Genomic DNA, 20,062 nt, shown 5'->3' on the forward strand with positions numbered 1-20,062 from the left:
ATCCTGAGGGTCCGCCGATCTGCGATTCCTCAGACTTTATAATTGCAACACAGTCAGTGCCTTGAAGCTGGAGACCACTGGATCCGGCGAATTTGGGCAGCCAGGTAGCCTAATGCGCCGTGGCATGTGCTTGAGCGAAAGACAGGTGGGTTTAACCCTTCAGACTATTCGGGTTTTGGTGCACAGGGATTTGTGGCAATAATTACACCCGAATTGGATTCGTTTATCATTGAAGTAATCGCGCAATGTCATAATGGACAGGTTGCATTCATCCATGCGTAAAAGGCTCTACAGTTTGCCACAGCACATCGGACAGAAAGCGTTCATCATGGGTGATGCAGAAGACTCCGACAAGGACACCCGGAGGAAGAGCATCCGGATGAAACCCCTGCCGTCGCCGACCTCCGAGGGGGAAACCAGAAGCGGAGAGTCCGTGATCATGGAGACGGACATCGGGAGACCCGTAAAGACCAGCTCCAACGGGGACTGCCGGAGGTTCCGAGGCAGCCTTTCTTCCATCACCAGTCGACACGTCCACGACTCGGATGTAGCGGAGGAGAGGCGTCTGATCACGGAGGGAGAAGCCACTCCGAGCGAGGAGAGCCCTCCCGGAGCCGCGGGCGGCGGGGGAGAGGATGAGGATGCCGCCGGTGCGAGCCAGCAGCAGCAACCGGGCGTCCCGGATCAGCAGGCTGGCTTCATAAAGCTGGAGGGCATCGAGCAGATCCTGCCTGACGACGAGAGGTACTATCAAGAGGGCTTCATGCACAGGCAATTCGGGGCGATGCTGCAGCCCGGGGTCAATAAGTTTTCCCTGAGGATGTTTGGGAGCGAGAAGGCGGTGGAACGGGAGCAAGAACGGGTCAAATCCGCTGGCTACTGGATTATTCACCCCTACAGTGATTTCAGGTAACCCGTTCTGTGTCCTCCCTAAACACTGCTCTCTGTACACCCGTGCGTGTGTGAGTTGTGCTGCGATTTTAATAGTGTCAAACAATTGTCGAAGAAGAAGAAAACATTAAGAGAGAGGCATGACCGATGCACTCTTAAAAATAAAAGTTTATTATTATTATTTTATTGTCAGGTTCCATGAGGAATCTTTAACATTTCCATTGCACAAAAGGTTCTTTGTAATGGAAAAAGATTCTTTAGATTATTAAATTGTTCTTCACTCTATAAAAATATGTTTAGATTAATGTTTTTAAATAGTTACAGTTACATATACTCCGTAGAATAGCCATTTTCAATTCCATTTCAGTTTCCATTCCATTAAGTTGCGTTTATATGTTTTTTTTTCTTCTTCTTCCAAATGTGCCATTTTGCAACACACCAGGCAAAAGCTCTCCCAGCTGACAGTCAAAGTGCATTAGCTGCTTGGATTTTACATAAAATCCAGACACTCTCTCTTTATTAATTATGACGTGTCCTTGGGGATGACATTGACTATATAGATTTGATATGTTATACACATGTTTGTGCACATTTGCCTCATGCTTCATTTGTGGTTCTATGAGTGCATGAAACTTTAATCATGCTGTGCATGAAACCCTTCAAAAAAAGGTAATTTCTAATTACCTGCCATTTATTTTGCATTCACAAGCTGTTTAACAGGCTAAATGCATATTCACAAACGCTGTGTGCCTTGGATGTCTGTGATCAGGCTGAATTCACACACTGTTTTCATTCATGAATCGGTAGGGTAACATTTGCGACACAGGGTTAACCGCTAACCCAACCCCCTCCGGAGACACGACTGCTGTTTGCCTTGTTTACCTATTGATCCTGAGATGATGCTTTTATTCTGCTCGACATTATGAGATTGCAGCGTTGTTCCTGGAGGATATGAAAGGCAGTGTGGGAATAGACTGATAGAATATGAGGTTGCTGTGTGTGTGTGTGTGTGTGTGTGTGTGTGTCAATGCTGAGAGAGGAAGTTTGTTAACAGTTTACCTAATACTTGACACTCCTAATACTTTCAGGTGTACCAAGGAGTCTGAAAATATTATGATGCATTTTAACTTTGGTTACAATTATTTATGAGAAAAAAAAATACTGCATTATATTGTACATTATACATAATGCATCATACACGAGGGCTCTTGCATATTGTTTCATTGTCATCCTTGTTATATGTTTTAAAATTGAAAGTAATGGAGGAGACATTGCAGTTCGGTGATCAAGTGGAGATGAGAGGATGTCTTATTCCATATTTTTTCTGATATACCTAAATAATCTACAATTTTAGGAATATTTCCCCAAAAATGAAAGTCAACTGGCAATATTGTAACTGTTTTTTTTTTGTTGTTTTTTTTTGCTGCAAAACATTTTTGAAAACCTTTCCTTGGCTTATTATGGATAATCGTCCTGTCCACTGCAGCTTTGACATCTCATTTGTCAATGACCTCAAACCTGGTTCGGTTAAAAGCACCGAAAAAGATTGTGAATCAGATTTCAGAGCTTCGGTGGATGGGAAGATTATTATGGAAAAGACCCGTGTAAAGATGTATGTTTTATCTCTCACAGAAAAAAAAAAACTGCATATAAATAGTGACATCAAAGCTTGCATTATTGCACAGCTCACATTGTTGCTGTGGCACAGTTAATAATATCATTGCTCCTCTCCCTCTGAACACAATAGACTGAATTTCCAGCGCTGATTACAGGCCTAATCTCCTCCTGCGTATACCTCCATAATTACCACAGCAAGGACACACACCAGGGCATCGTTACTGGAGATAAAGGCCACACAGCATTCTTAAGATTGAGCCTTGGATATATTAGGGACCCCTCTTCGTTCTGTAGCAACACACAAATAACACTATTAACTTGAAGAACATCAAGAGGCATGACACTATATTGCATTAGGGTTTAACATTTTATATAGCTTCTTTAAAAGTATTTACTTGTTTAAGTTTATTTGTGTATTTTATTTAATGCACATTGAATAATTCAAAGTGCCTTATATACTGAAAAATTATTTAAAAAATATAAAGAGTGCATTAGTTTTTTTTTATAAATAGCAAAGCAGAGTTTAGTATTTAGCATTTGATGTGTTTATTGTATTTCATGCATATTGTAACATATTGTTAATTCAAAGTGCTTTACATTAAAATGATTAAAAATTATAGAATGTGCATGAGAAAAAAAATGCTGGAAAATTAATATAATTTTTTTGTTTATTTTACACATTGTTAATTCAACGTGCTTTACATACTGTTATATGATTACAATTTATAAAAAAGTGCATGAGAAAAAAAAATAACTTTAAAAAGAAAGACATAACAAAGTTCATGCATTTTGTACATTTACTCTATTTCATACACATTGGTAATTCAAAGTGCTTTGCATACTTTTCAAATCTTAAAAGGTGCTTGAGAGATAAATAAAATAACAAGTCAGAAAAAAAGTGTTTAAAAAGAAAATAGATGAAAAAGTAAAAGTAGTCGGTTTTTAATATTGATTTTATTTATTTTATCAATGCTTGTAGCTATTATATGACTGTTGTCACTCTTCACCAACTCGGATTTGTTTACTGAATTCGACATTTATTCTGAGATTGCTTTCGGTGATGCCTTGCAGTTTGATCGAACCAGCAGTATTTTGTTTCTTACATTTTAGTCAACTTTTGCCACTTTAAATGCCGTCTAGGTAGGCAGCTAACTACTGTAGGTTTTTCAACAGAGCTTCTCTGGTCCTTCCTCTATAGCATCAGCTCATTCCTTACACAATACACTCATCCTCACTTCCAAAATCCTCTTCTGTGCAGCGTGTCATCCACCATATATTTATATTGTCATGCTCTTAAAGTACTTGCAGTATCAGTTCCCGAGTCATTGAGCAGAGACAGATTTCCCCCGGCTTCCTTTCATAACTGGCCTCCGCAGGAAATGACAAATAAAGGAAGTTTTGTGTTTTCATTTGTGTCGGGGTGGTTTATGCTTGCTGTTGCATAAAGGGCACGTAATTAGTGTTTTGCTATATGCATAAAAATGAACCCACACTTAAACCCGGCGAGTCAGAGATTGCGGAACCTGTTATTAAAATCCTCCATGTCTCCATCCATCCGTATGCACAGATTTATCCGTATCATTGTAATTTAGTCATTTGTTTGATGCCTTCACCTCTTCCGCAGGTCACACATTACTGATCGGTGCAGATCAGACACTCGCCGGCTCTAATGAGTGAGATCCACACCTCAAAAGAGACAGTGACCACAGTAATTGAAATGTCAAGGAGTGCTGCGTCCGAGCTGTGAGCTTCAGCCGTTTGAATTGACTTAGAGGAAATGATTCGGAGCAATGATTTAGTTTGGTTCACTTCTGAGGTGTGTATTTCATAATAACTACTGGGGGAATCCAAAAACCCGTCAAGAGCATTTCTGGGTCATGTTTATTTATTTTAATTACAGGGTCAAATAAGAAATGCATTGAAGAAAACAACAGTACTGTTTAAAATTAATATGTATTATTATTTTGCATTACTTAAAAGTTTTAATAGATGTAATGCTGCCAATTTAATATATATATATACATACATACATATATATATATATATAATGTAACGTTTATTTTATTTTAAGCAGCAAGAATGTTTTTATATTGTTTTAAATGTTAGTTTCAGTTTTAGATAACTACTGTATAATAACGCTAGTTAAAATGGAAATTAAATGAAAACGAAGTCCCTTTTACACATTAAAATAATCAGTTTTAGCAGCAGAAACACTAATGTTGTGTACTTCCCTGCAGTTCCACAAAATAATTATTGATTAAGTGCATGTTGGCTGTTAGTATTTTTCCATGCACACTAATATAATTAATGTAATGGACACCGTAATGCATGACTGTGTGTTGCAAGGGCCACATCTACTGTATTAGATGTGTTATTTACTGATATGCTAGTGATGCTGACAGAAGTGAAATGATATTATGACAGAACAGGCAAAGCCTAAATGCATTTATACTGTGAATTAAAGCACAGGAAATTCTCTAAGTGATGGTGATCAGTAGCAGGAAGGAAGAGCTTGTGTGGCTTCAAGTGAGACGTTGCTGCTTGTCACTTGAAGTTTCAGGCATTATCATATCAGTTATTGAATAATATGAGTTGTGCAGGACAGAAAGAGACCGAGTGGATGTTTTCTGAGAGCAAAAATGACACTATAATCAAATCAATAGTCACATTTCCAAATCTAGATAGATAGAAGATAGAATAGATTTTTCTATGGTGCCCTACATTTTATGCATTACAGTATCCATCTTTTTTGTATTTATGTAACATTTAAGTGCATTTAGATTTAGACGTTTAAGATTTAGATTTTGATAGTTTTAATATCGTCATCAGAAGCACCTTTCATTACTTTCTTTAATTGTATTTTTTAAATGTACAGCATTTTTGACTCTAATTTATGGTTCACCCAATAAATTTTATTTCTGTTATCATTTACTCTCCATCATGTTGTTTCAAACCTGTATGCGTATGTGTTTCTCGATAATGATTGATCTTAGCGCTTAAGAGCGTTTTCTACGAGTCGATTTACGATCGTTCATTATTGTTTCCCGTATGTTTTAATCACACGTAGCTGTGCTTTAAGTGCTTCTTAAGAGGGGCTGACCGCATAAATCTGTCTTCTTACGATGCACTTAGGGCTTTACGATTACTGCAAAGCACTCGTCGATCTACGATGATTTTCAAGTGCTACTTTAGTTACAATGCTTTTGGGAAACAGTCATGCAATCATTTTTATGAACTTCTTAGGCTTGTGAAGCTTTTGTGAAACGCAGAGATTTTTTGGGGAAATATATAAATGTATATATACATACACCGGCCACTTTATTAGGTACAAATGTTCAATTGCTTGATAACACAAATTGTTAATCAGCCAATCACATGGCAGCAACTCAATGCATTTAGGCATCTAGATGTGGAAAAGACGACTTGCTGAAGTTCAAGCCGAGCATCAGAATGAGGAAGAAAGGGGATTTAAGTGACTTTGAACGTGGAATGGTTGTTGGTGCCAGACGAGCTGGTCTGAGTATTTCCCAAACTGTTGATCTACTGCGATTTTCACGCAGAAACATCTCGAGGGTTTACAGAGAATTATCTGAAAAAGAGAAATGATGCTTCATGTCAATATGGACCAAAAGGGATGTTTCCAACACCTTGCTGAATCTATGCCATGAAGCATTTAGGCAGTTCTGTTTGTGTTTCCAAATAGATGTTAAAGCAACACAAACCTTTATTGGTGGAACACAGACAAAATATAATTTGGACATAAATATCAAAATATCTTCTTTTGTGTTCCACCGGAGGATAGTCAGACAGGTACCTACTAACCCATTAACTTTGCATTCATAATGCATTCTGGGGGTTAAAAATGCAGTCTTGAGAGGGAATAAGAAAAAGCATTGAAGATATTGTTAATCCATCACAGTCTTATCAAGCTAAGTCTGTGAGCACAATGGACATGAGCAATCATTAGGGGTTAATTTGGTCTGATGAGTCTCTATTGCTCATCTCTCCTTCTCACACAAACTTCCCTTTCCATCCTTTTGTTCATCCTGCACAACCAGGCACACGTCTCCCAAAAGGGACTTACCTTCATTGCAGAAAATAAGAAGGAAGTCATCTCTCACTGGTTTATTTTCTCTCTCTATCTCTTTCTTCAGATCTGGTTGAATTCATTAAAGCAAAGTGGAGCAGCTTTAGAATACAGAATGCACATTAGAGTTTGATGTGTTCTCCAGGTTCAGACAGAGACGATGTCGTTTCAGAACAGCAATGCTTTCAGGGTAAAATGTTCTTTTGTCACACTTTTGCATTGCTTTCTTCATCTGTTCTTCACAGGGTTGGTTTCATTCCGGTAGAGATGTCTGTGCACAGGTCTGTGGGATTTTGTACTGTAAGAGTGACTAAACCAAACAAAAGTCATCAGCACACTTATACAGATCCCTTGGGGGAAAAAATAGCTTTTTATTCTTCTTCATGTGATCGCAAAAAAAAAAAAAAAAAAAAAAAAAAAAAAAAAAAATATATATATATATATATATATATATATATATATATATATATATAATTTATTTGTTATATTTTCATTTATAAATATTTTTTATATTTTTTTATATACTGAAACTTTCAAAAGAAGAAAAAATAAATAAAATTCAGATTAGAATGAAATATATATTTTTATTTTGCTAATTTTAGCTTTCTTAAAGCATTATTGAAATATGATTATTTTAACAATAATTATTATTATTTAATACATTATTGAAATTTTTATTTTGTATTTTTTGCTGATTACTATATCTTATTGCATTATGTTATTAAAATATTATTTTAACAGCAACAAGAACAATGATGATAATAAAAATAGTTATAATAGTATAGGTCTTGATAATAATAATAATACGTCTTGATATCTGATATTCATTATTTTCATAATTTTATCATTTCCAATGTATAAAATTGAGTAAAATGGGTTGTAAATTTAATTTAATGTTGGCTTTAAGAAACATAACACTTTAATAACATTGATGCAGTGCAGTTTGTTGATAAAAGCCATCCATAATATTTAGGTTGACTCAGAGAATTGATAAATATATGAATTTCAGTGTGAGGAGACAGATGCTGGTTTAATTGGTTTGTAGGACAGCAGTAATTGGTGTAGAAGTTGAAGGGTTTGCACTGGATGATTATTACAGTACACACACACACACACACACACACACACACACACTCGACTCACTGCTCAAATGACAGTGTCTGATCCTCTCCCCGGGTTTTGATTGCACTTGATTGTTGGCTGTGTTTCTCTATTGATTTGTTTGGGTCTTGCAGGTTGGCGCTCGTGTCCCAAACATGATTTATTTGTGAATGAGCCGAGAAATCTGCAGAAGTTCACTTCACTTGAAACGAGTTGTTCATTTGGACGGCCTGCAACATTACTCTATAATTGAATATGAATATAGAAGTGTGTGCTGACTGCAGTGTGGAAGCTGAACACGTCATGTTGTCTTGGAGTAACATCATAGTGGACCTTTTTGTGTCTCGTGGTATGAGGTCAGATCATGATGTCTTTATTATTATGTGGTTGCATCTTTCTGATTATATACACTTGTTTTTCATTCTTTTCTTCTTATCATCCATCTTTTCAATCTTCATTCTTTCTTCATCTTCTGCATCTTCATCTTTAATCATCATCATTATTCTAGCTTTCTCTTTCTGCTCCTTCGTCCTTCTGCTTCTTATTTTCACTTCTTCTGTTTCTCCATTCTTCATTTTCTTTTGTCCTTCACTTCTCGTCTGCTTCTGCTCGTTCTTCTTCATCCTGTTTCTTCTCTCTTCTGCTGCTTCGTTTTTCTTCTTCACTTGATCTGCATCTTTCTTGTTCTGTTTCTTTTCTTCTTCAGCTTTTTTTATTCTTTTTCATCTTTTCATCTTTCTTATTTATTACCCTTTTCTTTTCCCTTTCTGCTTTTTATTTTTAGAGTTTGTCTGCTTCTTCATCCTTCATCTTCTTTGTTCTTCTTCATCACCCTTTTCTTCTTTTCTCTTCTCTTCTACTTGTGTTTATTCTTTCATCCTGTTATGCTTTTTTATTTTTGCTTTCTCCATCATCACGTTCTGCTTCTTCTTTTCTCTTCTTCTTCATTTATTTTGTCTTCTCCATCCTCTTCTTCTGTTTTTGTTTCTTAATCTTCTTCTACAATAATGAATGTGAGTTTTACATTATGACCCAAATCATCTCATGATGGAAGGTGCTTTTGTGTTTTTCATTTTTGTTGTTGTTGTTGTTATATTCTATTTCCACTTTTTTTTTTAATTGTTGGCTTATGAACAGATGCTTTAGACAGACATCGTTGGCCATTTAATGTCTGTCTTTTTGTTAAATAAGGCACTGTTCATTTTAGTTAATTCTTAACAAATTTCATTCTTAAAAAATGTACAAAATGTACATAAACTACTAAAAGAGTGACCGGCTCCTGGTGCTCTAATTCGGTGAAGGTAAAGCGGGAATTATCAAGTGTCCTGGATGGACTGAAAGTGGGGTAATAAAAAGGCCACCAATATCAGGAGCATGCAGCGCAGCGGATTATTACAACACAATTTATTTAATGGAGGGATAGGGATGTGCTGCTGATGGGACGATAAGAGACCGAGGGGAGGATGGAGCCGCAGAGTGATTGAAATAATGCTGGCGCTGTGACCTAGGCTCACTTACAGAGAGGTTAGCGAACGGGAAACATGCCAACTGTGTTTGAGGACTGTGTCCTTTGAAGTGCATTTGCTTTTTTCATTTCACTGATCGTGCAAACACTTTGTGTTATACGCTCTAGCATCCCAGCGTAATGCTGATAGACAGTTATTAGTAAGCTGCTGCTTGTTTAAATGCTTTCTCTGTTTGTTTGAGTCCTACGACATGTCAACATCTGACTCAACCAATGGTGTGAGTTTGAGGCGGGACTAGCTGTCTGTTTTACCAATGACGGACAGGGGGCGGGGCGATGGGAGAGACTATCAAAAACCTGATCGAAAATAAATTAGTTTTTGAAGTTTGATGCTGCTGAAGTTTAAAGTTTGTTGTTGCTGAAATTAAACACAATTGTTTTTTTCATAAGTGGAGTAGCTAAATCGCTGTTGTGTAGATATTACTGTAATGCAGATCTATTTTAATTATATTTATAATACTGAACATATTTATTTGTAATGATATATGTTTAATGTGTTATTGTAATATTATAGTAAAAATGTCACATTTTTTATTTTATTTTTTATCATTTTTTAAAAGTATTTATATCCAGATTTTCAATTTTTTATTTGCAGTTTTCCATGTAAAATTACATTTAATTTTATTTTATATTATTATATTAATAATAATATAATATTTTATATTATTATTAAATCACATGAAGAGGTGAACAACACACTACAAATGATGACAGAATTGTGATTACCTTTTTAAATCGAACACATCCTTCAGGTTTCAGGCATTTTCATCCGGTTTTGATGTGTGCAGAAATCTTAAATGGGTTTTTATTGAAGCATCGATGTCATTTGCCTCAAAAGCCCGAGTCTCCGTGAGTTCATTTAATTCTCATGACAAACATTCATATGGAAATCACATGTGTCGATCATTTATTTGTCATTTGCAGTGTTTTGGAGATCGTTTGCTTAAAGGCTCAATAGAAAGATGATTGACGGCCGCTCTCAAAGTTCAGACATGAGCAGATAAGACGGCTAAGCGGCGTCTCGCTCACTTACTCACAGTCTGAATCAACCACACACTGTACTAAGAATAAAGTGTGTGTGTGTGTGTGTGTGTAGGTCATGTGGAAGGGTAAGTGCCTCTCTGATCGCTGTGTTGAGCTTGTTGCTGGATCTTCTATGTATTTCAGACTAGGTTAAGAGCCGGGGATGACAAGACAGTAGCAAGATGGAGCTGACACACACATGCAAACACACACACACATACACATCTCAATGCAGTTTTTCTTCACAGTGATGTGTGTGGCCTAAAGGAAATTTTATTCTGAGGTCTGGCTGTCTTTAAAAATTTGGAAATTTGCTAGAAATATGCTCACCCTCAGGCCTTCCAAGATGTAGATGAGTGTGTTTCTTCATTAGATTTAGAGAAGATTGCATCACTTGCTCAGTACTGGATCCTCTACAGTGAATGGGTGCTGTCAGAATAAGAGTCCAAACAGCTGATAAAAACATCACAATAATCCACGACTCCAGTCCATCAGTTAACATCCGGAGAAGACAAAAGCTGTATGCTTGTAAGAAACAAATCCATCATCAATACGTTTTTAACTTGTTTCCAGCTAAAATATGAGCCCTTAATCCATAATAATGCTTCCTTTATTGAAAACGATGATGTATTTGTTTCAACTATGATTTTTTTCGTTTAGGCCTGAAACATTCTCTGTGATCTATGGAAAGCAAACAAAATATTTAATGTGCCTTTGCATTTATAAAATGAGCAATGAATGTAAGCACTGCAATTCCCAGTGTTGCCATAGGGGGTGCTAAAGATGACATATAAATCCCATACAATTGTCATGTTGGGTTTGCCATGAGTTTGTGTATATTTTTGATCTTGCCAATTTTCAGTCTATTTTTCTTTTGCTCTGTTTCTCTCTTTGTTTCCTTTTACACAACCCCTCGGGTCTCTCTTTCTCAGGATCAGTTTGGATATAAGGGATTGAGCAGCTTTCATTCTGCTCTCTCCATTTGCTGATTACATCACCTGCTGTTGAGGGATAATGGTTTGCATCCAAGCAGGAGGTGACGGCGAGTGCAGCACAAAATAGTTCTGGTATTATAGCTTGTATGTTGGTTACCTTCTCATAAGGTGATGGTAGACAGCTTCCACTTACACTATCCCTCTCACTTTATCTCATACACACTGAAATACCCTCTTTACCAGTTCACATTTGTCTCGTTTAAAGATAATCTTTCTCAGATACACTCACCGGTGCTGTGGTGTTTCTCTTCGCTCGTTCTGTCACACTCAGCGGCTGATATCTGTGATAAAAACATAAATACACTCAAGCACAGATAACCAGAGATCCTAAAAGAGTGAGATAGAGAAAAAGAGAGATTAAGTGTGTACTGGTGACTGTTCTTTGAAGATAATACTCAGACTTTGTTCTTTAGTTATGCAACGGCCAAAGGAAATGATTATAAAAGACTGTTTTAATGCTTACCAACTCACTATACCATCACTTTAATTCATTACAATGACACGGAGAATGCCACACGTGCACAACACACCTGTAGAGACTTCATAGAACAAATATAAATTAATATGAACTTTATTAAGTGTGTATTTGTATGTAAATATATAGTGTATATGTGCATATTTACATAATATGTTTATGTTTATTTTATTTAAAAATATTTTATTTAAAAATAGACAAAGTATAAAACTAAATAAATAGAAAATTATAGTGTAGGCTAGGCTATGCATTATTATATTGTATTATTATTTTCTTATCTAACATGTTTTTGTCTGTAATTTTAGTGGTCTGTATTAGTGGTCAACCGATATTTGTTTTAGTTTTTTTTGACTGATGATGCCGATATCTTGGAAAGCAGGAGGGCCGATAGCCGATATAAAACCGATATGATTTTTTACAATTATTATTATTAATATGTAAAACATTTGAAATCATTTGACAAAGGATTTAAAAAATAAATGTGTAAAAATAACATGTTTACACTTTAGATGACAGTATTTTACACAAATAAATAAATATTTAATACAAATATAATATAAAAAAGAAAGTAAACACTGTAACCAACAGGGGATTCAGTATTCTCTGAAGTTTTGTGAAATTAAATGTTCATTAGTCATTCAAAGATTTGTTTAAATTCTATAAATGCATATTTGCTTAATGCTGACAGCAAACGAGAAAGTATTTTAATGTTTGCCTTTCTATTACTAATAGACCTAATATAAAAGCTAATACTTTCGGTATACATTAATTCCTTTGTTTACCCGTTCTATCTGATTATTAGACAGACTTCTATCCGTGACAGACTAAACTGTTAACGACAAACAAGAGAGACAGTGTGACACGTCAAAATAAAAGTCCTATAACTTTTAACCTCTAACACATCGGCCAAGCAGAAAAGCTTATCGCCCGATACCGATATTTGAAAAATGACAAATATCGGCCGATATATCGGCCTTGGCGATATACCGGTCTACCACATGTCTGTATGTAATATGTATATGCGCAGGAGTGAGTAAAACTAGTTGTAGCATCAGATTTCTACTTCATAATGACTCATTTAGTTCTGATCCTCATAAACAGCTCACTTCATAAGACTTAGAATAAGTATAGTTATAATAACTTTTTTGGCGATTTATGCCATTTTCATGGTGTTTTGGAACCTATTTCTTCCTTGATAATTTCTTTAAATGCAATTTCTCTTGTTAATGTGCAGCATTTTCCAGATCGTTTGTGTGCGTATTCTTAAATACCATTGTGTGTTTGTATACGTGTTTTGAGGCAGTGGTGAGTTGTTCTGACGTGTGTACTTGGTTCCTCAGTGGGGTTAAGTGTAAAGCTGAGAACATTAGCTTTCTGCTGACAGACAACTATCTGTGCTCTGTTTATCTGCTGAAGTGTATTTGTACAGTGTAGCTGGCGTCCTTTGGTCCCCTGTGCTGATGGAGAGAATATACAGATAGCAGAAAGGCATCCAGCAAACAAGGAATCGCACGTCCCTTTCCATGTTTGTAAACTGTTTGTGATCCTAAATACTTGCTTTTGTGTTGTCATGACTTCTCCTACCTAAAAATGAACTGGAAAAATTCATGCTTTTTCCCATCCTCATTTAAGTGCATGAAAAATAATAAAATGTTGTCACATGTAAAGCATGTTCTTAAAGGTGCAGCAGCAAAAAATAGATAATTTAATTGTAGTGGTCAGAGAGGGTAAAAAAAAAACACTTGAAAAAATGATGTATCTGAAGAGCTCTCATTTATGATTCCTATGAGCTGAGTCCTTATAATATTTATATTTCAATACTCAAAATATCTCAAATGGATTCAGTACTCTTTTTTGTTCACAGTATTGATACACCAATACCAGCTGCGCTTTCTCTCTCTTCTCTCTGACAGCGAGTTCACGCACACCAAAGTGTCATTAGAAGCATTTTATAAACCTGTTGTTCAAGAAAATACATATTTAAAAACATATTCTACATCAAACTTACTTCATAAGATCAGTTGAGTGTTTAAAATAACTTAAAAATAATAAATTGATTAGTAGTCAAATCAATCAACAAAAGGAGTCAACGAGACTCTAATCAACGAGACCAAAAATGTATTATTTTGTAGTATTCTACTGCAATAGATGCTTTGACGATTAGCATTTCATTACAAATCGACTTGTGAATTCTTATGAAAATACTTCTATGGCTTGAAGTTAAAGCATTTCTATCTTTTTATATTCAGTTACAGCTATAACTGGATGCCTTTGTCCTTATAAGGGATTTCCCTTCTGTAAGGTATATTGTGAACATTCTAAATCATGCTAGCAATATACAAATTTATGTTAGCAATATGCTATTCATGTTAGCAACATAATAAATGTCAGCAATGTTATAAAATGTTAAATCATACTAGCAACATGCTAATTCATGTTAGCAACGTAGTAAATCATACTATCAACATATTAAATCATGCTAGCTATGTGTTAAATCATGCTAGCCACATTCAAACACATAGCTACTAGCAACATGTTAACTCATGTTAAAGTGTTAAAAGGTTTGAGCAACATGTTAAATCATGTTTGCAGCATAAAATATGATATGCTACTGTAAGACATAATGTATATTTTGTGAATAGTCTAAATTATGCTAACAACATTCTAATTTATGTTAGCAACTTGTTAAATCATGCTATCAACATGCTAATTCATGCTAACATTGTGCTTAAACATTTTAGCAACGTACTAGAACTTGTTAATAACATTTGAATGATTCTGAGTGAAATCTTCAGACTTCACCTTTTATTTCAAACTTTATTTTCAAATTTTTTTATATATATAAAAATAGTATGCCTTTAACTTTGTGGCATTTTCCTTTTAGTGGTGTTGAAAATGGTAAAACAAAACAAAAAATCTATATTTTTCAAGGTATTGTATCAAAGTTCACATACACCAAAGTGTGATGAGAAGCATTTATAAAAATGTTGTTCAACAAAATACATGTATATATATATATATATATATATATATATATACATATATAAAACATATTTTACTTCAAATCCACTTCATAAGATCAGCTGAGTGTTTGAAATAACTTCCTTTTGTTGACTGATGTGGCTTCTAATCATAGAACAGGGCCAAAAATGTATTATTTTGTAGTATTGTACTGTAATACACGCTTTGTCAATTAGCATTTAATTACAAATCGACTTGTAAATTCTTATGAAAATACATGAGATGGCTTGAAGAACGCAGATAAACCATATATTGTTGCAGTCATGTGTTTATTGTCTTCATGTTTGATCAGTTAAAATCAAAGTTAGAAATTCCAGTATTGTGGCAACACTAGCACACACACACACACACACAGATTTGGCCAAAATATTCAGGGTCTCCTATAAGAGTTGAATCTCAGTGAGTTGGACAGGGTGCAAGAAAAAAGACTAATTCAGACCGGCATGTTATACTGCAGCTGTCTAATACAACATGATCTAACATCCGCGCTCTCACTCTCTCTTGCGTTAATGTGTCATGAGTGTGTGTGGCCAGATGGCACTTCCCCACTTCTGAGAGGGATTCTTTGATCAAACAACAAACTAGTGAGCCAACAGCCACCTCAAAAACAAACAGCCGTCTCACAAACAAACGCATAGCGAGAGCAAGAAACCTGCATTATTCAGCAGGAGCTGCTTAGAATTCATGTTCATAAATGAGCTGCTTCACTCATGCCGTCAGAGACTACACCATCAACACTACATACACCTGAGACCTTTGCATTAGAGCATTGTTGTGTGGTTGCTAGGCTGTTGGAAGTGGTTTATAAAATGTTCTTTGGGTAAATATAACTAAGTGTATAAGTCTGTAAATATTTCAATTGCTTCACTATCTTGTAGCATCTTGTGGTTGTCTTTGTGTTATGCAAAAGTACTATTATACACAGTGAAGGCTGATAAAACAACACATTCTCTCACGTACTCATTCATTCATTCATTCTACTCTCTTGTGCGTCCGTGACTCCTGTGTGTTTTTTCCATGATGACAGTCAGCTGGAGTGTGTGTGTGTGTGTGTGTGTGTGTGTGTGTGTGTGTGTGTGTGTGTGTGTGTGTGTGTGTGTGTGTGTGTGTGTGTGTGTGTGTGCGTGTGTGTGTGTGTGTGTGAGAGAGAGAGAGAGAGGCTGCATGGGTTATCTTGTAGCTGGAGGCACTCAGAAGGTGAAAACATGTCATGGACGTCCTCTTAGGGAAACAGGACTCTCTCTCTGTAGATGAGCGAAATGTCATGGAGGAGCATCTCAGGTGTGTGTGTGTGTGTGTGTGTGTTTGTGTGGACATTTCTCCTTTTCTTTTTCTCTTAATGGATATTCTCTCCATCCAGCTGCTGTTCTGTCCTTCTTCACATTTTAAGCAACTTTCAGCTTTTCCAAGACTAAACAGTTGAATCTCAGAGAAACACAGAGAGGTCACATCACCTCACAAAATAAGAAATTATATTTTGCATAAAATTAAGTATATTTTTATATGATAATTTTTTTTAATAATTATATTTCCCCCCATTTTTTATTATTATTCCCCAATGAAAGGTTAGATTTTATTTATTAAAAAAAAAAAAAAAAAAAGATCATATTTATTTTTACAGCTTTTTTTAAAATCATATTTACAGAGGGTTTCAACAATTCTGACCATGTGTATATACTTTTTATATAATTTCAGTGAGCATGAACAAATACAATACAACAAATACTACCATAATGTATAAATACTTGACAATATTAATAAAATTAATACTAATTCATATTATTTATTAAAATAAATCAATTAAAATTCAATAAGAATTTGTGAATGTGTTTGTCATGTAAATAATATTGCGATTGACAAAATCATTAAGACTCTTAAAAAAGTTTCCTGTTCTTTAAAGGTGAAGTATGTAGTTTATAGACTATGTTAAAACACATTGTCTGATTGCAGAAAATCTGTCATTGTTTGCTAATACCCCCCCTGAAAAATACTTGTTATATTGCAAACATACGAATATACCAAGAAACCTGTTTAATTTATTTTCAATTTAGTTTGCTGCTGCTAGTGGTAAAGTACAAACATTTTACTTTTGAAAAATATAATTTCTTATTTCTTTCCTCTTGATTGTGTTGAAATGCAGGCTTGTTCTTGACAGGTTTGTGGGATTCACTTGAGCCCTCTGTGTGTCTTCGTCTCTGTTCCTCCTGTCGTATGTTGTCTTCCCTCTCTTGTTTTCTTCTTCTCTCTGGATGTGTGGGGAATTCATAGTCTAACGTCAGAGAAACGCTGTGTGCCTAGAGAGAGGAAGCACTGTATATAGTGGAACGAGTCTATTTCTGTCTCGGAACATGAGATTGACTGTTAAATGCACACACGTACACAAACACACACACACACACACACACACACACACACACACACACTCGCTGTTTATAGAGCAGTGTCTCTCCATGTTAGGGTTTCTTTCCATAGTAAAACAGAGCAGATCTCTGCCTGCTCAGGGTGAAATGTTCTCCATCATAACACTCACATACATGCACAAAACATTTTAGATTATTCATTCAGGAAAAAAAAAAAGATAAAAAATAATGCATTAGAGAATTCATGAGTGCTTTCATTCCTTATTTGTCTGGTGTCTTAAAAAAAAGCTAAGTTAAGTTATAAAACAACTGGAAAAGCTTTGCACATTTGTATCTTATGCAGCTGCTGGTGGTTACATTTCTGCTTAGCATGAATTGTTATATTTACAATTTATCAAATGTATACATTTTGGTATTTAAACATTTCTAATTCATTTTTCATTTAAGTTTTTTTTTTAAGCTTAAGTATTTTAATACAATATTTATTTTTTATTTCAGCTTTATCAAAAATTTAATAGTTTTAGTTTTAGTAACAGCACTAAATACAATGATATATAATTGTTATACTGTATTTGGGGTGAGCTGTTCCTTTAATGGAGTCATTAATTATGTATAATTTAAGAATAAACATCTAATTATACTTTTAATATTCATTAGGAGAAACAAATCTACAAGTGTTGGTAGCAGTTCATATTATTTTCTTATTATATTGAGTTCATATTGAGATATTTGATGTTTATGACTGCACTTTCAAATTTATTTGCAAATATGAGTACAGTTTGAGACACCTGCGGTCTTTGCTCTCCATTTAATCTCATCTCTCATCTAGGAGTTTTTTACTATGGATGCCGCTGAAACAAAAACTGGTTTCTTTTCTCAGAGTTGCAAGATGTAAATATATAATTTTAAACCCAAAATTTAGAGGAGGAAAAAAAATATTTAAACTCAGAATTCTGACTTTTTTATCTCACAATTCTGAATTTATTTCACAAAATTCTGACTTTTTTCCTCTGAATTCTGAGTTTACATCTTGCAGTTTTGTCAAATAAATAAATAAATGTAACTGCAACTTTTCTTTTTTATTTCGTCTTGGAAACATGCTTTCGTAATGACAGAATGCGGAAGCGCACAAAACTTTTAACAAGAAAAACACTTATCACATACAATAAAGAAACAAATAACAGTGACCTTATTAACTCTATGGCTGCTTTGTTCATAAATATCTGGATTTGGACTCTTCATCGGGTCCAGATTACCCAATCAAAGCTGTCATCATGACCAGAGACACAAGCGGACGGGCAGAAAATGGCTAGTGTGGATTATGCGTTAGCTAGTGTGTGTGTGCTGGGGAATACTGAGGTTGAAGAACAAGTGTTGTCAGCGTTGACTGCGCCGTTCCTCTGATGTGTGTGACATTCTCCTGAGTTTTAAAGTGTCAGAAACGTCTCACTAAATACAACACATACCCTGACAGTGATCTGAATCACCGGATTCCCTCGCTACGTTGGAGAATTCCAATTACTGTCAGTTTTGTCTGTGTGTGTGTGTGTGTGTGTGTGTGTTCTAATCCATCACAGCTCAGGCATTACAGACAGTTGTGTTTGTATGTGTAATTCCACTGTAATTAGTGTTTATTCAGGATGCAGTGATTCATCCACAAATAGCCAAATGTTTCTGAAACAGTAAATACACAATAATGAACGTGGGAGTTTGAATTTAGTTGAAAATCTCCACAAAACAAGCAAATCTAACCGCTTTCGCTTACTTTTCCCGGGCTGCTTTAAATTGGCTTTCACACTGACAATGGATTTTTAGGGGCTTCCTAAACTTGGGTGGGTATAAATCAACCAGAACCAGACGTTCAAAACTCTGACCTTCTCTCTCTGTGCAGTCTATAGAGCCGTGAGGATATATCACCCAACAACAGAGCCAATCTAGATTCAATTACCAACTGGGCCAAGAGTGCAATTTATAACTAAACACACACACGCATGTGGACGCTCCTGAGGATGGTAGAGGTCGAGCTGCATGCATTAAACTCCTGTGTTTACCGTGGAGATCGGTGAGGAATTCAGCATCATGCATTTCTGAACATAATTTATAGCTGAAATCTCAAGTGCATATACCGCTTGCGATTCATAAGCTGAATCCTCAGTGAACAGAATTTGAATTTATTGTCTCCTTAGTCACAAAGGTGTGTGCATGCATTTGCATTCTGAATAATTATGCTTTGTGTTCATTTTCAATGTTTTATATGATTAATGTCAGCTTATGAAAACTATATGGATATGAATTTATATGCTGCTGATTCTGTATCTCTGAATAGACTATGCACTTTATGGCATGGTTTGGCAACTTTTAATGCTATAAAGTTTGTCATTTACTGATTTTTGAATAGCTAATCCTGGCCTGTTACACTGCAAAAAGATGCTTAATTACATAAGATTAGAAGTTTTGTTTTATGAATAATTTGTCAAAGTCAAGTGAAGTTTATACTTAAAACAAGAACAAATATTTGCCAGTGGTATCAGAAAAATACGCTTTTTTTTCATTTGAATATTTTTTTTTTTCTGAACCCATTGGCAATATTTTTCTTGTTTTAAGCACAAACCTCATTTTCATTTTTCTTATCTTATGTCATTTCACATGAAACTAAAAAGAGTGAAAACTACCCTACCAGGTCAAGATGGTGTTGTTGCATGTAAACCAGTTTGGAAATGCTAAAACCTGTATGAAAGCATCCAAAACATACTTTATACTGCTAACAAGAAATGAAATCTTCTCAACCGGTCATAATCTGTTCTTAACCTGGTCACCAGATAAACCGGCTAAGCTGACCTCAGAAATGTTTGTTCCCACAATACTTTATTTTATTCATGCATGTGTGTTTTATGTTCAGAAAAAACTCCAGTGTGAATATTTGCAAGCATTGGCTGATTTAAAGTTTTTAGTGATGTTCTTTAAAGG

General features: G+C 35.3%; 1 protein-coding gene across 1 annotated transcript in view; it reads left to right on the forward strand.

The window, feature by feature from the left end:
* The first annotated feature begins 253 nt into the window (after positions 1–253).
* The window catches only part of LOC127977701 (potassium/sodium hyperpolarization-activated cyclic nucleotide-gated channel 3-like), a 61,849-nt gene continuing 42,040 nt past the window's right edge, over positions 254–20,062 (forward strand). Inside the window, exon 1 of the mRNA XM_052582710.1 lies at positions 254–909. Coding sequence (XP_052438670.1) covers positions 254–909 — 656 coding nt within the window. The remainder of the gene's footprint in view (positions 910–20,062) is intronic.

Source organism: Carassius gibelio, chromosome B18 (genome assembly GCF_023724105.1).
Source record: "Carassius gibelio isolate Cgi1373 ecotype wild population from Czech Republic chromosome B18, carGib1.2-hapl.c, whole genome shotgun sequence".
Taxonomy (NCBI): domain Eukaryota; kingdom Metazoa; phylum Chordata; class Actinopteri; order Cypriniformes; family Cyprinidae; genus Carassius; species Carassius gibelio.